The 19,841-nt window shown below is 44.4% G+C and overlaps 1 protein-coding gene across 6 annotated transcripts in view; it reads right to left on the bottom strand.

Annotated features, from left to right (window-relative positions):
• Positions 1–8,263: 8,263 nt before the first annotated feature.
• The window catches only part of FASTKD2 (FAST kinase domains 2), a 328,458-nt gene continuing 316,880 nt past the window's right edge, over positions 8,264–19,841 (bottom strand). For 3 of the 6 annotated variants that reach the window (XM_078680305.1, XM_078680303.1, XM_078680304.1), the window contains exon 12: positions 8,264–10,033. In XM_078680305.1, coding sequence (XP_078536431.1) covers positions 9,905–10,033 — 129 coding nt within the window. In that variant the 3' untranslated portion in view covers positions 8,264–9,904. The remainder of the gene's footprint in view (positions 10,034–19,841) is intronic. The other 3 variants (XR_013608646.1, XR_013608644.1, XR_013608645.1) reach the window with 2 other exon arrangements.

Here is a 19,841-nt window from a genome sequence, read left to right as displayed (position 1 = left end):
GGGACACACGATACTCTCCTTTGGACTAGTGCCATAAAACATTTACCTAGGACCCTCTCGGACCACAACCCGGTATTGGTGTCTATGATAATACCATTTTACACATCCCCCATACAGTTGGCGTTTCAATGCTAAGGCACTTTTGGACTTGGAATACGCTGACACCATTTCCAATACAATTGTAGAATACTTCACACTTAAGGAACCCACTACAGACGACCCGGGGTTATTATGGGAGGCCTTCAAAGCCACAATACGACGGATTTGTATTAGTACAAACGCGGGGATCCTGAAGGATATCCGCAGACTAGCACTATGCAAAGACAAATTGCGACTCTTGGAACGTGACTTTACGCTCACTCAGAATACTAAAATACTGGGAGACATCAGGGTTGTTATGTCTGAGTATCAATCATTTGCAGAGGATGAGTTAAAATACATTTCTAAACGCACCACCGCAAGATCATTTGGTGAAGGAGGCCGACCCAGCAAAACACTAGCGACCAAAATATGCGGGGGGCTTACTCCACAACAGATTATACAAATTAGGGACAACTCCGGTAAGATTAACACTGACCCCGAGGGGATACTAAAAGAATTTGTGACATCTTATAGCGCACTATACAAATCACGACACACCGCCCCCCCCGGAGGAAGTTATGGATTATCTAGTCAACATTGTTTTGGCATGGATTTCGGATGCACAGAGAGAGTCCTTATCGCAGCCCATTACAGTGGAGGAAGTAACTGAAATTATTAAGTCCCTTCCTAATGGCAAAGCGCCCGTCCCGGACGGGTTCACCTGTGAATTTTATGAAACGTTTGTTGATATATTAGCGCCCCACCTTGTTGCCATGTACGGTGATGCCCATGATAAATTACTACTCCCTCCCTCATTGAGAGAAGCCGTTCTGAATGCCCTTCTTAAACCCTGAGTGCTGCGACTCATATCGTCCATTGTCATTACTTAATGTGGACTCTAAAATTCTGGCCAAACTATTAGCTGTTAGATTACAACCACTCTTACCCAACCTGGTCCTACCGGACCAATCTGGATTTATTCCAGCTAGATCGACTGCACATAATACTAGAACTCTTTTTGCAATAGCCCATTACTTTGACCCTGACTCCAAAGCAGCATCAATTATGTTAGACACGGCCAAAGCGTTGACTCGCTAGAGTGGTCCTACTTAATAACAGTCTTACGCCGGACGGGATTCCCGCTTAGGTTTCTGCAATGGGTGCAGTTATTGTACACTAAACCGATGGCCCGAGTTAGGATCAATAACTACGTATCTGATGTCATGGCGATAGAACGCGGAACGAGGCAGGGGTGCCCCTTATCCCCACTGCTATTCGCCATTGCTTTAGAGCCCCTGGCCTGTAAAATTAGGCAAGGGTATCACCATTACGCATTACAATTCTTGCAAAGACCACTACATATATCCTTATATGCGGACGACATGATGCTGTACGTAAAAGATCCTGAGCAAAATTTAGCACCACTATTACGTGAATACACAGAGTTTGGAATACACTCAGGCCTTCAGATTAATTGGTCAAAATCTTTGGTTATATCTCTTACCGATTCCATGCTACCTTACGAATTAGACTTCCCCTTAAAATGACAATCTGACCCAGTGAAGTATCTAGGAATCTGGTATCATCGAGATCCAGAACTGGTCATCCGTACCAACTATGGTAAGGTGATCAGTACATTAGAGGACACAATAACCCGTTGAATCCAGCTCCCACTATCATTAGCTGACAGGATAGTCATAGTTAAAATGGTGATCTTACCGAAGGTCCTCTATCTGTTCAATAATATCCCGATTCCGCCTCCCACTGAAGTCTTCAGACGACTCACATCCCTGGTAACTCGTTTAATTTGAACAGGTAAAATAGCACGTATAGAGTTGCGTGCACTGACCCTACCCTACTCTAGGGGTGGCTTCAAAGTCCCAGATCTGCTGCTCTACTATCTGTGTGCACAGGCGCAATATGCGCACTACTGGTTTCACCCCGTCCCATACCTTACACATGTTGCTTTACAGGAGGGTGATGCTCATCCCGTTCCACTAAAAGCAATATTCACACACCATAGGCGACCAATACATGACAGGGACATTAGCACTGTAGACGCAACAGCTGCTGCATGGCATAAAATGGATAGCCTAGCAAAGAAACTGCCATTATACGTCCCATCCCTTCCTTTACCATACCACCCTGAACTGTCGGTTACACAAGAGGAAGTAGGAATGAAGCTGCTACAACAAGTAGGCTTGGACACGCTGGGTGACTTGTATCAAAATGAAACGTTCATAATGCCAACTGACTTGACATATATTCACAATCAAACTTTATTATTCCGCTTCACATATTATAGGCTACTAAGAGCGGTTAAGAATTACTACACTACTTTCCCTGCGGAGCCAGCATCGTTTCAAACTCTACAGATGCTGATCACTACGGCCAACAACGCACATTTAATTTCCAGGTTATATAACTCACTGCAGGAAGAGATTGCAGACTCGTCCTCCAAGGCACTCCTTAGATGGAACGAAGTGCTGGAGGTTCCTCTCACTGAGGTGGTGTGGTCATCCGCCTGCTGCATTATAGTAATGCTCACGCCCAATGGTAATTTAAGAATCTTACATTTTAAATATCTCTATCAAACCTACCATACACCGGCCCGGCTTTTTAAGTATGGATTACGTACAACTTCACAGTGTAAATGTTGTGGTGCCGACGAAGCAGATTTCATTCACCTCGCGTGGATTTGTCCTGCTGTTCACACCTTTTGGGTACTTGGTAAAATGGTAGATGTGGATATTGAATGCTCTAGTCGCACTTGCCTATTCGGTTTGATTCAGAATGTTAGAGCTCTTAAACGTACATTTTGTGTGATTGCATTACTTCTCGCCAAACGCAGAGTGTCATTATGTTGGGACATCAAGGATACGCCCAAGGTAAAACCATGGCTACGTGACATAGCCTACTGTCAAAATATGCTGCAAACTTATGAAGAACTGCCCGCCAGGTCACGGCCGAGAGACTATTAGAAGTTTTTCACAGATTACATTCGCGATACACAGGTTGATTAATTTTTTTTAATGTTCTTTTCCTATACCACTCGATGCTTGTTGTTTGTCAAATACTAGAAACTGTACCTAATGGCATCATATGTCTATTGTAATTGGATGACGGATGCTGTAGTGTAACGGTCTGCGTACTGTTTTTTTTGTGCCTTTGGTCTTTGTTTATTTTCTATTGACTAAAACTCAATAAACAAAAAAAATAAAAAAATAAAAAATATTGGCTTTGGCCTTGTATTGGTCAGGCAAATGCTGCATTAGGCCCTCAAGCTCGTTGTAGTGAGCCCTATCGTATCTTGCAAGTACTGCTTGTGCATTAGCTACCCTCCAGTAATTAGCTGCTTGGGAGGCAACTTGTTTGCCGGAAGTGTCTAGCAGTTTTGACTCTTTGTCTGGAGGTGGGGCATCACCAGAGGTCTGGGAGTTGGCCCGCTTTCTAGCTTTTGTCACTTCCAGGGAATCTAAGGGGAGTTGACCTTTAATGTTGGTGGGATCATTAGGGGCGGGTTTATATTTTTTATCAATCTGAGGATTGAGAATCCTGGTCCCGACAGGGACTTTGAAGAGGTCTAGAGATTGTTTAATGACACCTTTATTTTATAAATATACAGGAGTAGTAACCCATCAACCTTGTTGGGATTGGGGTAAAGAGTTATATAAACAAAACAGTATCCCAACTGGTATGATTGGAAGGCAGTTAGTGAGGCTATGAATACAGCATTATCCAAGGAGGAACAAGGAGACTCTAGATGATTGTCACATGTGCTCAAGGCATCATTTTACTCAACATTTTATCAAAAAAGTGGGCAAAAACAATTTACAGTTAAATATCAGCACTGTAATATACAATTCAAGAATAACAACCCGAGGTAGTACAAGGTGCACAAGTGAAGAGGTGAATAGCACTACGGCGACACAAGTGACAGAGTGATCAGCGTGGGCGGCGCAAAGTGTTGGTGCATAGATATATACAGTGAATAAAAACAGAGTGGTTTCCAAATGATTTCGAAGAGTTATTTTCCATTTGTCATTTTTTAGAGAACCACAGTGTAAGGGGCGCCTAGGATCTTGCTGATGAGTCGACGGCGTTTCGATCCGTGGGATTTGGGATCATCTTCAGGACTGAAAGGGTTGGAAACAGTGCGTATGTCGCAACCGGAAGGCAGTGCGAGGCCAATCTAGCAGTGCTTCACTGAGTTTGGAAAGTAGCAGGTGCCGGGAGACTCAACCCGTGTGGTAATCGCTAACTAGTCGATGGTATCTATATGGATGCTCCGTGGGCCATGGATCCGTCGGAGAGTGTAGAGTACTGGGCCCATTTGACGCTTGCTCGGCGGGTGTCTGATCTGATCCAGGCATAATCGGCAGGGCGAGGAGACTCAATCTTCCACGACGGCAAGACGGCACGAATGGATTGCTGCACGGGCGTTGCAACGCTGGGGGCATTTTTTAAATGGAGTCCTTTCCATTAGCCGTAGGCCCAAATGGCGTTGATAGGCACATCGGCCCGCATCAACGACCGGAACTGGGGGATTCTTGAGTTATCTGTAGATTTGTGGTGTTTTGCGTGTCAAAGGGGTCTGGAAACACGGTACTGAACCGGAGCACTGAAGTTACATCCGAACTCGATGGAGGAAAGAAACAATCTAAGGATGGAGTCGATGCCCATGCGCACTATCGTCCAAGGGAGGAGTCACCTATCTTGTGACTACAAAGACTTCTTCCAAGACAACAATAAGGTGCAAGCATCCGAGCCCAACACCAGATGGCAATCTATGCAAAAGTATGAATTCTGCAGCTCATATGCCTCAAACATACAGTTTCCTCACATCAGGCATTTCATCCAAAAATGGAGCAAGTTTATTTGTGCTGGAGCAGCCTTTATACAGTTAAATTCATTTGCAGAGACAATTCAAATTAAAAAAGCATTGTATGAGCGAATCAACATTTTCATAGTTATAGTAGTCAACCCTGCAGACAAATTATGTGTCTACATCTGAAAACAGACAGTTGTGGGCTAGAGTGGTGAAGGATATAGAGCGCACACTCAGCAGACCAGGTATACTCACAACAGAAATTTGCCTGCCTGGATTATATCTGTGAAGACCAGAAAAGAAAGTGGTCAACAGATTCTTAGAACGGGCCCTTGCAGTAGCCCAAAGGGACATAGCATTACGTTGGAGGTCTGCAGACAGCAGGTGGAAGAGTGCTATGGGGAACTGGGCCACAGCAGAAGGGGCGGCGCTCTGGAAGGAAGAGAAGAGAGGACTTTGTAGGTAGCCCATAGAGACCCTATTGCTGGAAGTTCTCAAGGCCTTTGGAACTAGAGATACCGGGGTAGGGGAGCGAAAACAGTCACAAACGAGATGACCAGAGTGGGCATCTGGACCACAGTCTGTGACAGCTTTTATTAACTAACACCAATGTTCCCTCTAATTTATTTCCTCTATGCGCGGCAGAGTAAGGTCTCTGTGTGCTGCAGCCAAGGCTATGTGCGCCAAGAACCCGACCGTGCGTGTAGACTAGGGCTTTAAGTTGGGCGGTTTATCGAAGAGGCGTGACCGATGCAATTAAGGGCATGGCTTAAAAGCAATTAAGCGAAAAATCTGTGCTTAGAATAGTGTGCCACCCCATTGATATTTTCTTCTTCTGCCATTGCATCCAGATATATGATACAAGTACTATTACACCTACAAGAAACCAGGACTCTTAGCTTTGTCAATTGTTGTTTGTTGCATATAATATTGAAAATGCTAGCGTTCTTGTGGTAGAGGCTGTGGCTTAATGCTCGAGCTGCCGACTTAGTAGATGGGTTTTGAGTCTCTGGTCAGCCTAAAGTCCTGTGATCTGGGCAAACCAATTAAACTCCCCATGCATACCAAAAAAAATAATAATAATAAATCACCGAACAGGCAAGAAATGAGTTCACCAATGTTGCAGCTATTGCACCACTGTTGACACTATTGCAGCTTGGGTCCATGTTATTCTTGTCGGAGCCTCACATCCTTCTGTTTTAGGCCGGGTCCCATTTGGGAAAGAGCGGCCATGGGAGCCACACTACTGCTCTTTATCCTGACTTGACTGTTTAATTGAGGGCAGCAGGGAGCATCCAGGGGGCCCAGTGAGGGAAAAAGCTGGCCAAGGCATCTGTGTTTTAGTAGTTCGGCTATCTTGCCATGGCTGTTATTAATAAATCCCAGTCGAAAGAAGGGGGACAGTGGGCTTTTGGGGAGGTCCAAACGTACATGCCCTAATATACTGTGAAAAAATAGAGCACGGAATTCCTCAGTGGGTCATGCAACACAATGGAAGGGGATGTGAGATGAAAGTTTGGTCGGAAGTTCTCTATGGAGGGGAATTCCTCCTTTCGGAACTAGGGCTCTCACACACCCAGCAAGCTAGGTGTCATGCTTCATCATATGGGCCTGCTCCTCATCGGGTCGGCGCTGCAATACCAGACGGGCACCCATTAAGGGGCTCTTCAGCGGAGATCTTTTGTTCCTTGCAGTATAGGTGCCGTGGGTCTAAGGGGCATAGTACGTGTAGATGTAATAGTGGAATATGCAGAGGAAAACAGGGGTGAGATTCTTCTAAATAACTTTATTCAGGGAGGATCCTAGCCTGGTTAAAAAGAATACAGGAGATTTGACAATCTGTCTATAATGTGTCGGAAATGTGCTCTACTCCTAGGTGGTCGACATGTTTCTCGAAATGATCTGTGGCGATTCCTCAGGACCGTAAGTGAAAAACTATCTACAACTAGTGATAATGAGTGCAACTACATACCATACAGTGGTTCTACAGGAACTGTACCCGCAGATAAGAAGCTAGCCTCAACTATGTAAGATCGTGCCTCATCAGTAGCAGCAGGAAAAGGACACACGTAATGTTGTGTCTGCTCCAGAAAAAAGCACAGTGGTTCACCTACCCCACGCCGGTGCAACCCTAGTTACGGAAGGAGGAATTCCCCTCCATAGAGGACTTCAGACCAACCTTTCGTCTCACATCCCCTTCCACTGTGTTCCATGACCCACTGAGGAACTCCGTACTCTGTTATTATAAATAACATCAATGCCTCATTCATTCTGAGCTGCCTTCCCCCCTGCCTTTCGTGTACTGAATCTAAGAACGATGCAGTCATGCAGCATGACTCTGCTCAATATTCAGCTGCCTGCCGCTGGTGCACTTTAATTCAGTAACTTCTTAGTTTCTGGTTGCTGAAATGGGTGTAATTTCTGATATAATTTATGTTTCCCTAATCTTTATTGCTTGATTTTTCTTGCGAGAAAGTGTGACTCAATGTTGTTGAAATGTCACTCATAATTAAACTTAAGTTATGAAAATGTCACACATAGCAAACCTTGGCAGCTAAATACTTTCACAAAATCCAAGTTGAATATGGGAGGAAGAGAGGTGACACCCAAATAGTACAAAGAAACACATGGTTTCTGACAGGTACACATCAGCGGTGCTTAGAGAAGCGCTAGTCTTGCGATACCATCTTCAGACTGATTCTTCCATTCCTACCAAGCTTTATTTGGGTCCGAGTCTCTTCTTTCCCTGATTATCAGCTCACTGTTTGAGGCCAGACTGATGTAAGGTCTTTCCCATTTACTTACCAATAATCCATGTTAATGCATGTCCAAGACTTCTTCGGCTAATGGACCACTGGCTGCCAACGGTAAAAATCTCAGAAGAGAACCGAACTGTGGGCCACCTCAAATTCACATATTGCGGAACAATAGCATCACATTGAGGAAAAGCAGAGTGCTATTATTCTAAAGTCTTGGAGAGATCACAAGAATGAAAGGTTTGCTGTTTAGAATGACACCATGGAGAACAGTTCACTTCAAGGTTGGTATAAGGTACTGGACTACCAAGAGATCACACATTTTGAATATCAATTTCACAGGGACCCCCTTCACTTTGTAGTCCTACCCTTTCGACTTTCCCCTTCCCTGGTAAGGATGCTAGAGAGAATTCTGAAACATTATGGTGGCAGTCAATACAATTAAATAAAGGTGATTAGTGGGCATTGCATAATCAAACACACACATAAAACATTTTTCTAAGTAAACGTGCATGTTTCTATTTAGACCTACACATTCATAGGAAGAAACAAATAGAATCAAAGATCATCTTGTGCAGAATAAAGCCCACGCATTGAATTAAGAAATCAAGTCTCTGTTTTATTCTGCAGGTATTCCATGTTGACACGAAGTGTATAGAAATTGATGACTCAATATAGAGACGCATGATTGATCTAACAATACACAGGGTAACACAAAAAATCAGCACAATCAACTTGCATCCGCTCTCTATTGAAAAAAGACATGCATCAAGTGCAAAAGCATGACGTGTGCTTTACAGGTCGTGCTGTTGGGCTTCCTGCATTTCCTTTCTTAATAGAGCGCGGCTGTGGGCTGATTGTGGGCATTTGTGAAAGTATTCCTGTTAATTGCAGTACCACCATGCGCTGCAATTAACATAAATATCTTCACAGTTGTCTACAATCAGCCGCAGTCGTGCTTCATTAAGAAAAGACATGCATCAATTCCAAAAGCACGACGTGTGAAGCACACATCGTGCTTTTGGACTTTCTGCATTTCTTTTCCTAACAGAATACAGTTGCTGGCTGATTGTGGGCATTTGTGAAAGTATTGCTGGTAATTTCAGCACCATCATACGCTGCAATTAATATAAATATCTTCACAATGGCCTACAATCAGCCCTCAGTTGTGTTTCATTAAGACACGACATGCATCAAGTCCAAAACCACGACATGCAAAGCACACGTCGTGCTTTTGGACTTGCTGCATTTCTTCTCCTAATAGAGCGCGGCTGAGGCTGATTGTGGGCCATTGTGAAAATATTTGTTAATTGCAGCGCATGACGGTGCTGCAATTAACAACAAATATTTTCACTAAGGCCCACAAACAGTCCCCAGTCTTGCTCCATTAATAAAGAAATGCGGCAAGCGCAGGAGCCCATGCGTGCACAGGCTTCCCGCAATCAGCAAATTACAGTTTTTTGCACCGCTCACGATTTAAAAGCGTGCGGCGCAAATGCTTTCCCAGGATGTGAGCGCTTCACACCAGATACTGCGTGCTTGGTGGCACAGAGGTGCGCGCGCAGCTTTCAGGGAACACTGACTAACACTCAAAGCAAGCTGGATAATCTGTTGAATTCTGGGCCATACATTCTTCAGTCTGGGGTATGGAATGGGGCGGGGAGCCGGAGAGTGCGCATCATTTATGGGACACATTGGAGTGGGCGAGAACAACAGTTAAAACAGTTATGGAAATTAAAGGAAGCAGCACACATTTGTTTGGGCCTGGACTGGTGGTGGTGACGTTTCTTACACAGCAAAAATGTTCCAACAACCTGCGATATTATACAAAGATTCTATTGCCAATGTATGCATGCATGCATGCATGGAACAGCTGTTATGTTATTATCTGCATGAACAGAAACCAAAATCAAGAGCAAAACCAATACAAAATATTCTACAGTTGTAGACAAAGTACTTCTTAATTGTTGGGTTACAGAGTAAACTTTCACTGACAACGAGGGTACCCACAGAAAATATTTGGGATGTTTGAAATAAAACAGGTTCTTTCAAGGTAAAAACATTAAAGTGATGTAATGTTATCTCTGGCAATAAGGGCATCAAGAAAATGTATGTTTCTTGCACGAAAATGCCAGCAGGGATGGGAGGTAAACTGTGCCTTGGGCATCTCTTCAGTGTCCACACCAGCTCTCGAGCTTCCAGATAAGGTAAGGCAGAGAATCCCACAACCAAAACTTTATTATAGTTCTAGGTGTTGTTCAGAAGGTTGCACGTCTGGAATCTGAGCAGTATCCTGAGCAAAGATGTGGGATTTGAGGAACGCAATTCTGTCTTCCATCTTCATTTTCTCAAACTCCTGTTCATGGACCTTTGAAAGCAGTAAAAAAGTGGTTTAGGGCTCAACTGCTCTGCATGGTTAAAAACACAGATAATCATTATGCTCAAATAAGAAGATGTATGCATAGGAGTTCAAAATAGTGGGTAATGTGGTGCTGGTTTAATTTTCATGTAATGGCCAAACGAATGCAAACAAAACTAAAAAAAAACATTGGAGGAGGAAGCTAAAAGTGTGGATTGCCAATGCCTCCTAAACACGAAGGGACTGGACAAAATTGTGCCGGGTAGATTCTCTAAAGGAAGTATGGAAGAGTGCAGAATAGAGGGTGAGTAAAAGTAAGAATAGGAGGAAAAAAATATCAGCTTCCAATGTCAAGGAAAAGGCAATAAGAAAAATGGGGTTTGCGCTGTGCATCAATGCTCGAATGAAAAAAGGATTGGAAGTCAGTCTTCAATGTGTAAAAAGGGGACCGGGAACAGATATGTGGAAGAAGGTGAGTCCAAAAACCAGTGATGGAACTGTGTATGGGAGAAGGCACCCAGCATTTGGCTTCAGAGTAAAAAATAAAATGCAAATTAACAAATAATTACAGTCAGGAGCAAGGCTTAAAGAAAACAGGGGGCTGGGCTAAGCATTAATGGGCATTTGGATATGGGCATCTATGGGAAATCAGACAAGGACGAGGACCTTTACAGGAGTCCTTATGAACAATTTCCAGGAAGATTTATGGAGAGAACGAATAGAGCACATTTTTCTTAATTCTTCAGTTTAATATGTATTCTTTCTTGGTGTCAGAAAATAAAACTTGGAGGTGCTAATTAAACGCCTCAACAAACTCTCAGCATAAAATTAAGGACTTGACCTATAAAAGTGTTTAGTTGTCGAGAAGCCTGTGACTAGCAAAAACACAGGCTTTTCCCACCACAAACCACCTTTATAAAATGTACAAAACAACTTATGCAACCCTTTCCCGAAATCGCAAATAGGAGGGTTCGTGAAACGTCCCCCCCGCCCCTCATTATTAGCGATTAACACAGGAGCATAGAACTGCTTTGTAACCATAATTGAAGCAAAACTATTTATCAGTTAATATAACCCAAGTTGGAGTGATTACTGATTCACAAAGTGGTAGCTGTCTCAATCGATCAGCTTCCCCTTTGGAAACTGTGTCAGGGGACCTCAAGGAGAATATACAGTGGGCCTGGGGACCACTGAGTGCCCCCCCTGATGTCGCCTCTGTCTGTCAACATTTTGAACAAGCATTGGCATAGTCAATCGGTCTGGCCTTTGGGACCTTTTAAGTGTTTAGCCATGCACCTTTAAAGTCATTTTTGCTTAAGCACTGATTTACAACTCAAAGTTCCAACAGAACGCGAGAGAAAATATATAGCGAAGCCTTTAGCAAAAACAACACAATTAATTTTGACTATGAAAATAAACATGTTATAATTATGAACTTGATGTTTGCCCTCGTGGGCTGTTGGACACTCATTACGTATAAGAAGTGAAGGGATTGTCCTGTTTACAATGTTATTTTTACGATGGAGAGGGTAGTGCTCATAGAGGACAGAAAAAGCAGGCCCTACGCATCAGATCAATTAACCCGTTGGACGCTCATAAAGAGCTCAGCTCATCAAGAGGCACAGTGGAGCTGTGCTCACGAAGAGCAGAGCTCGTCATAACCGCCTCGGAACGCCCACGCGGGGATAATTCCCCTCCTGTGCGGGGCGTTCCATTGAGTGGGCGGAGTCGTGACGAGCTGAGCTCGTCATGAGCAAAGCTCCACTGTGCAGCGTGACAAGCTGAGCTCTTAACGAGCACTGCGTCGCCACGCGCGACCCCCTCATCCCTTCCCCCGCGGGGAAGGGGTGGGAGGAGAATGATGAGCAACAACACCGGAACGCGGGAAATGGAAAAAGGAAGTTTGTTAAGCAACATCGGAACATGGGAGGGTGATGGAGAGAGAGGGGCAAGGAAGAAGAACGGAAGACGAGATGGAGCATTTAAATAAACAACTCCTAAAGTATGCAAAAAAAGTCAATGCTCATCCCCCCAAAAAAAGTTAAACTAAGAAAATTATCAACTATATAAACGCATGTGTTGCCATTGCTTGCACGACGTTGAGAGCACGAATGAATAACACAATAATTAATGTTTTGCCTTTCCAAACATACAACAGAAGTTTCTGTTCCAAGGTCTGTTGTTGGCATAGCAAAGGTATTTGTGCCGTAGCACTGGTTAACAACTCCCTTTACAACGGAACGCAATAAGGAAGACAAAACTAGAGGTTAAATGCACAACATACCACCTCTCTATGGTTGAGGCCTGCACCGTTTTTATGCACTCCCAGGCAAAGTGCATGGAGAAGCTGCATGCAGCACTATGGTTTTTTTTGGGTGGTAATTTTGTATTATTATTGTAGCACAGAATCATTCAATGTACAACAACAGAAGTCTTCCTGAATTAGTTAGATGCACTATCGAGGAGCCAGAACAATACAGAGGTATGGGTATAAACACAGATACATGTGAATGTAAATGCTCTTACGCCTCTGCTGCTACCCCTGTGTTCGATGTACGCCGATGTGGGTTAGGTATACTCAGCAGGACCTGTGACCAGATCCTGGAGATGTCCAGATATATCTAGGTAGTGAGGTTCCAGGGTAGTGAGTCGTCGGGACGGTGGGGTGACCATGTGATTAATAATATATATATATTTTTTGGTAAGTTAAGTTGGTGAGCAGCTGTGCAATACAAATTAAAGATACTCCGTAATAGTGCTATGAATTATTTTTGGAGAAAGAGAATATATTGTGAAGTATGTGGGTGGTTATATAAAGCAGTCCTGCACCTTTGGGTGATATGGCGAAAGCCAGATTCATCCACGGTGTGTAATATTAAGGGGACTGGAAGGCGATGCAAAGTTGTGAGTTCCATCGCACCAGATTGAGAGGATCTTACGCACAGGCCAAGAAATCAAAAGAAAAGCAATCTCAGGGCCATACAAGCACGGTAACAAAAGCACACTGAACAAGGGTTGAAAGCCCAGGTGCAAACAGGAAAGAACAAGTTTGCATACCGGAACTTCCCGATTAAGTGTGTAGCATGAAGCCCTGTTAGGATGTTTTTGGGTGTGAGTAACTATGCCCTGATAAGTTTGGTTTATATAAAAGTTGAACACCCTCATCTCAGCCTGGCACTATGTCGGAGCACACTGCTGTCCCATTTCAAACACATGCTGCACTTGAGAAACAGATCCAGCAAAAGCTGCCACTCAACAGAACACTAATAGCGAGCAGTCCTCCCATGAAGGGAACATGCTAGGCTTTCATTATGAAAACTGATCAATGCTTATTTTCCAAAAGACGTTTCCATGCTCAGAATTTATCGGTATAATTTAACATGCGCATGGACAGACTCCGAGTATAGGCACTGTCTTGGAGAGAGAACTCCCAACATCTTCGCATAGCGTCATACCAACAAAATACATGTGCTTTGTCCATCAGGTTTAAATACAGACCTGAATATCACAAACTAGAGGATTTACTTTCTATTTTCCTCTACTGAGGCAGCCATGTAAAGACAGGAATAAGCACAACACTTGATTGCTGCACCCTGCAACCATGTTTGGGGACGAGCGCACTCAAGTAATGTCCACAACTAAAGGCAGTGAGAAAATACTTTGAAAAAATGCTCTTTCACGTCCACTGGAATAAGAAATGCCAAAATTATTAAGCCTCAATCTTGGTTGCATCGGTGCATGCTGTGTTGAGGGGGCATGGCTCGGGCACTGATGTGATCATATGCACATGTACGGTGCTCCCGGCGGAGCCCCGCCATCTGGATCCATCCTGGGCAATTGCAGCCGATCTCTCCACCTGAAATAACGGAGGGAGATGTCTGGCCTTCCCCTCAATGTAAGAGTGCCGAGGAGAACAGGCAACCCCAGATAAGGGAAGGATTAAGAGGGAGTCATCCTCGAGCACTACGAGGATGTCTTTCAACATGGCCGAGCGTGGGGGCTGTCGGGCCGCGAGCTGCTAAGAGTGTGTTGTAAGGAACCAAGAGCACCGGCGGGGACACTCTGCGAAAGACATGGCTGGAGGTGGTGAACACCGAGGGGCCTCCTTGGTTCCCGTAGTAGGGTCCTCGCATGGAATAAGACGTAGAAGTGGAGTTGAGGGAGCCAAAGGCCATGACGGCTAGCCGGGGGAGAAAGAAGGTGCACAGGCTTGCTGCTGGAGCGTGATATCTCCTAGGGGCTTCCTCTGTGGCTGTGTGGTCTGTGTAGGGGCCCCACACCTCGCCCTGACCCGTTCCTCCCCCACCTGATGAGCAGGCCACTGGCGGTGGCTGTAGAGGCGGGACCTGCAGAGATGACTGGCCTGGGAATTTGCTGCGGCCTGAGGTGAGCGGAAGTCGTACGGCAGGTCCCTGAGGTGAGAAGACAGCGTGAGAGGGCCAGGAACCACAGGGAGAGAGACCGAAGCGCGAGCGCTGCCCCCAGCTAAACTCAGCTTACCTCCTGGGGGCTTCCATGGGAGGACTAACTTTGGCCGCCCGACTTGCCTGCTGTGGGTGAGCCTGTAATTGCCGTCCTGGGAGGAGCTGGTGTGGTCCTGGTGTGGTCAAGAGGATAGATGGGTGTGGGAGGGGGTAGGGGGGCTCTGCGAGAGGGTCATAGAATAAGTGTGAACACTGTATGAGACATAGGAGAAAAAATGACGACACAAAGAAATGTAGAAAAGCAAAGGCAGCCAAGGGGGTTTGAGTGGAGCGGGGCCGGCAACGCCACAGTGGAGTACGGGGGCGCGGCTTCGAGGCTCAGTCCATGTACAGCGTTTACCTTGCGGGAGCGAGCAGTGGTGCCATCTGTTTCCAAAGCGTGAGAGCGATAATTGGAAAAAGATGGGGCCACTGCTTGCTCCTGCAAGGTAAATGCTGTACATGCATGAGTGCTCATTGGAAACAGTGCAAAACATGCACGAGTTTCCTCAAAAGTCCGGAGTGATTCAAGAGGTCACTTCAAAGCAGCACTTGCCCACTGTGTAGGCGAGACCTAAAAAGGACCCCTGTCCCTTCAAATGACATAGGCTGCTTTAAAATGTTAAAATAAAAAAAATAATGATGTGTAGGGAAGGAAAATGCAGGATGGAGGTCTACCGAATAGGTTGAGAGGGAGAAATTGAGATAACCTTGGCAAGGGGACGAGTGAAGTCTGAGCCTGGTTGATAGGCTGGAGCTGGGGAGTAGTGCCCTTTTGTTTCATGCTCAGGGCCACTGTGGACTTGGTGCCAACACTGCCTGGATGCTGCTTGGACTGCAGTGGGTAAGCTGCTATGCCGAAAGGTCACTGGGGACTCCATCTCCTACAATCCCTTGCACTCTGCTGATCTGTTCCCACTGCAGCTTATTTAAACATTTGGACTTCCCCGCTGCACAGGACGCACCCGGGTCGTGCCTGCCCTTACCCATCATTGCCAAGTAGAGGCCACCCTTCTTGATCTAGGCACAAGACATCCTTATTGATAAGCCTTATTTTGTTCTCAACCTGTGCCTTGACCCTCTCTGTTTGCTGTCTCATTACGTATGGGGATTGATTTGATATTCACACTCGAGCAGCCGCGGCCCGTGCAGGTAAAAGCGGTGGGGCTGGCTGGTGGAGGATTTCGACGGACGATGACAAGGGAAAATTAATTATTTAATTTTCAATAGTCATCGTCTGTCAAAATCCCCCAAATAGCAGGCCCCACTGCTCTTACCTGCACGGGCTGCAGCTGCACTCTATAGGAGAGCAGCGTGTGGTGAATCGGCGGGTGGTGAGCTTTGGGTCCCAAAAAGATACTACGGGCATTGTTCTACAGCGCATGGGACTGATTGTGCCTCAGACTGTGCATTTAGGGAACCCAAGGAAGCTACCTACTAACCAGTATTATTGATTTAACTTTCCAACTGAGAGGCACCCTGTGGGCCAAAAAATCTAGCTCACTTTCCTGCATGTCAAGGTTTTTGAACTGTGTGCACCCACTATGTCTGATTGGCACTTGGTTGTGGTCACGCATATATATTAACTGACTATACCAGGTGTTGGGTGTTTGTAAATGCATACTGCGGTTGTATGCCAAGACACATAAAATTAAATTATCCAGCCATAAGTAGAAGTAAGTGCACCCCGGGCCAAGTTGAAGCAAGGGCTTTAGCAGGGTGTACTCTCGTTGAGGTGAAGGGGGGTGGGGTTAATTTCCTACTTACATTTTGTTGCAACTTAATGGGGAATTCGTCTGGAGTCTGATTATCAGGAATTAAAATTGCCTCTTTGTGTGCTAGGGTTACTTTGGTAATAAGGGGAAACGTAAGGTGGTTGAACCTGCACAAGGAATTGCCAAGTATAATAAAGCTACTCGGCGAATTGACAGCCAAACCTTGAGCGAGCTAGATCAGCTAAAAGAGAAGGTGGAGTCTACCATAGGGGTTGTCATTGCAAAAAATGAAGATGTTACCACTAAAGCCAAAAAGGAAGCTCAAAAGATTTTTAAGTTACTTTCATAAAACAGTGACTCCACGCTCCATCCAATGTTCAAGATTGGTGCAATCAGAAACATCAGGGGTAGTTGAGCTACCCCTAGCGTTACCTATAGTATTGTATTGTACTGTAATTGCATTTATATAGTGCTTACTACCACTGAAGAGGCGTTAAAACGCTTTTTCATCAAGTAGCACGCCACTCCAGAACCCGTAAAGGATTAGTGGTGAATTAATATAGTGAAATATGACATTAATTTGAGTGGTGGACATGTTAATCTATTATTTGGTTTGAAAAGGGTAGTGGAGTGATAGAAGAGGAAAGGATTTAGAAATCTTTTTCTACTCCAGAACCCATAAAGCATTAGTGGTGAATTAGTATAGTGAAATATGAAAGTAATATGAATGGTGCATATGCTAGTCAGTTATTTAGATTGAGAAAGATAGTGGAGAGATAGAACAGGGAAAAAGGTTTGCATTTATATAGCGCTTGCTACCCCTGAAAAGGTGTTGAAATGCTTTTTCAGCGAGTAGCATGCTACTTCGGAACCCATAAACGATTAGTGGTGAATTAGTATGGTGAAATATGAAAGTAAGCTTTTTGGATTGAGAAGAATAGTACTGGCTACCCCGAACGAGGTGCTGAGGCGCCTCCTCGGCGAGTAGCACACCACTCCAGAACCCACAAAGGATTAGTGGTGAATTAGCATACTGAAACATGAAAGCAACTCAAAATCAGGTTTTTCCCCTGATGGAAGAGGATGGGGGGTGGGGCACTTTTACACTGCTAAAGATAGGAGTAAACTGGGGACTGGCCCAATACAGGCTACTTTATTGAACTCCAATACAATCACTTATCTCCCTCTTCTTTTGGAGTTGAATGCTGAGGTGGGAGAGTTGAAATTGACACTTGGGCTTCTTATGGGTAAAATGGACCAGATCTTGATGCTAAAGGGGACATCGACGCCTAGGTCTGGAAATGTAAGAGCAGCTACTGCAGTAGCACCCGTGCACAGACATACACATAACTTAAGGGAGAGTTCAGACTGGTGATGGTCAATGTCTCCAAATTGTTAGATCCTACGAATTTCGAAGACGAAGAGTCACTAAAAAACAAAGTAGCCCACTGGATAAGACACACAAGGAGATGCTTTTCATTTATTAGGGATGACATCATGGGAGCTAGAAGATGTTCCAAATGCCACGACACCCTTTGAGACAATCGAACTTGTGTTTAGGGATAGGCACATCATCAATGACCTTGTTATGTTAAATATCCGGCCCTGCCCCCTAAAAACTCAAGTATATAGTTTAAATACATAGGCTGAAGGGCACTAATGCCACCTGGCGAACCTGCCCACTTGCCAGATGTTAAGGCTGGGCTCGATACTAATCATTGACTTGGGAATGGCGTGGGCATTTTTTCCTCAATATCAACCCCAAATAAAAGGAGCTAGTGAAGTTACAAGTAAGTGTAATAGCGATTAGGCGGTGTCATGGAGGGGGTGGGAGCAAAAAATGTGCAGAGTGAGGAAGAAGTTGGAGTCTGTATTAGCTGAGAAGGCAGAAAACCCTGTAGAGGATTTTAATACTCCAAGACATGCAGATATCCTATGAGAACAGTAGCCCCATTTGCATAGGAAGGGCCCACGATGTGGGGGAACTAACATCTTCTGCTAATTTCCAGATAGGGACCATTTCTTTAAGTACCCTAGAAGTCTCCACTGAGGACACAAACTGTTCCTTTATCTGTCCCTTTAGCAGTGCTCGGCTTAATCACATTTCATCAATAACTTAATTAATCAATCAATCAAAAAGGGCTTTATTAAAAAACACATAGTGTATCATAAAAAACCATCACTGAATTAAAAGCACACAGTTAAAAAAACATAATAAAAGCAGGTCACTAAACAGAGAAAATAAAAACTCAATGGGTAGAAACAAATGTAGACCTGAAAACAATAACATTTCTACAACTGTTTACTACGTCTTATAACAGCCAATAAGTAGCCCAACAGTGCAACCCATATGTACAAGCTCGGTAGCGTTTGCAAATAGATAAAATCTGGGCGCCATTGCACAAATCCAAGTTGCTTTAGCAGCAGCTTAATAAAGCTTTTTGTCAACTCCGTGTAAAACAAACAAAAAAACAGAACATGAATAGTGCTTTGCTTAGAAACGTTGTCACATGGGCATAACTCGAGATCAGAGGCCCAGTTATAATATTTGGAAAGTTGTTAATGAAATATATCCAGCCGAAACCTAGTCAGGACTAATCTGTGCAGATGGTGCTGGTTCTTCCGCACTGATGGTTTCATAATCTCAGCAGTTAGCCTCAAATCCTCTAATAGGGATAAGCATTTTAGTTTAAGAGCTTTCCTTTGAATGCTGCCAATAAGCTCTAGATGGTCAAAAAACTCAGAGTGGCCAATGTCGACCAAAAAGTCATATACGAATCTGAGCCAAGCGATTTCTAGAGCCGAGGCAATCCTCTATAATAGAGCGATTAAGCACGGCATGTTCTGAGGATCAGATCTTGTGCCAGAGCAAAACTGGCTGGACCTTAATCATATCAGTAAGGTATGAAACTCCCAATTCGGAGTGGCATATGTAGGTGGAGCTACTTTTCGGAAGAGCAAAGAGATTCCTTAAGAATACGTTTTCTGCATGCTTTAGTGAATCAACATTAGCATATCCCCAGAGCTCGGATCCGTACATAGCAGTCAGTCTACAGTTGGCCATATAAATGTACAGCATTTCCCACGGGTGTTTTATACTCAGTTTCTAGGCAAAGTCCAGCAGAGCTGTAGTACTTTTGACAAATTGAAGCCTCCATGACTTAATTGCATTGGACCAACTCCAATCTTGTTAAATAAAATACCTAAATAGAAAAATGTAGGTGTAGATAGACTCTTAGAGCCCTCTATAAAAATATGTCTCGACAGTTTGAGGACCTGTTCCCGAGCTTTATGATGAAAGTTTTATTGATGTTTATTTTTAGGCCCAGACCCCACATAATCTGGGCAAATTCATCTTATACTCGCTGCAATCCTAATGTGGAACAGGCCATTAGTACCGCGTCATTGGAATATAAAAGTGCCGGGATAGGGTGCTGTCCTACTTGGGCTAAATCGGTGCACTTATTAGCAAGGGTAGTGCCTAAACTATTAAGGTAAAGATTAAACAAAAATGGGGCGAGTAGGCATCCTTGGCGTACTCCTCTTTCCATCCGAAATGATTGGCTGCATTCGCCTTTCAGGCCATAAACTCTCTGCCCCTACCGTCTGCATATAAGTCTCTGAGGAAATGTACAATAG

The sequence above is a fragment of the Lissotriton helveticus genome, chromosome 3_1, assembly GCF_964261635.1.
Source record: "Lissotriton helveticus chromosome 3_1, aLisHel1.1, whole genome shotgun sequence".
In the NCBI taxonomy this organism is placed as follows: Eukaryota; Metazoa; Chordata; class Amphibia; order Caudata; family Salamandridae; genus Lissotriton; species Lissotriton helveticus.
The sequence above is the reverse complement of the archived record's forward strand: the minus strand, read 5'-3'. Positions and strand labels throughout refer to the sequence as shown.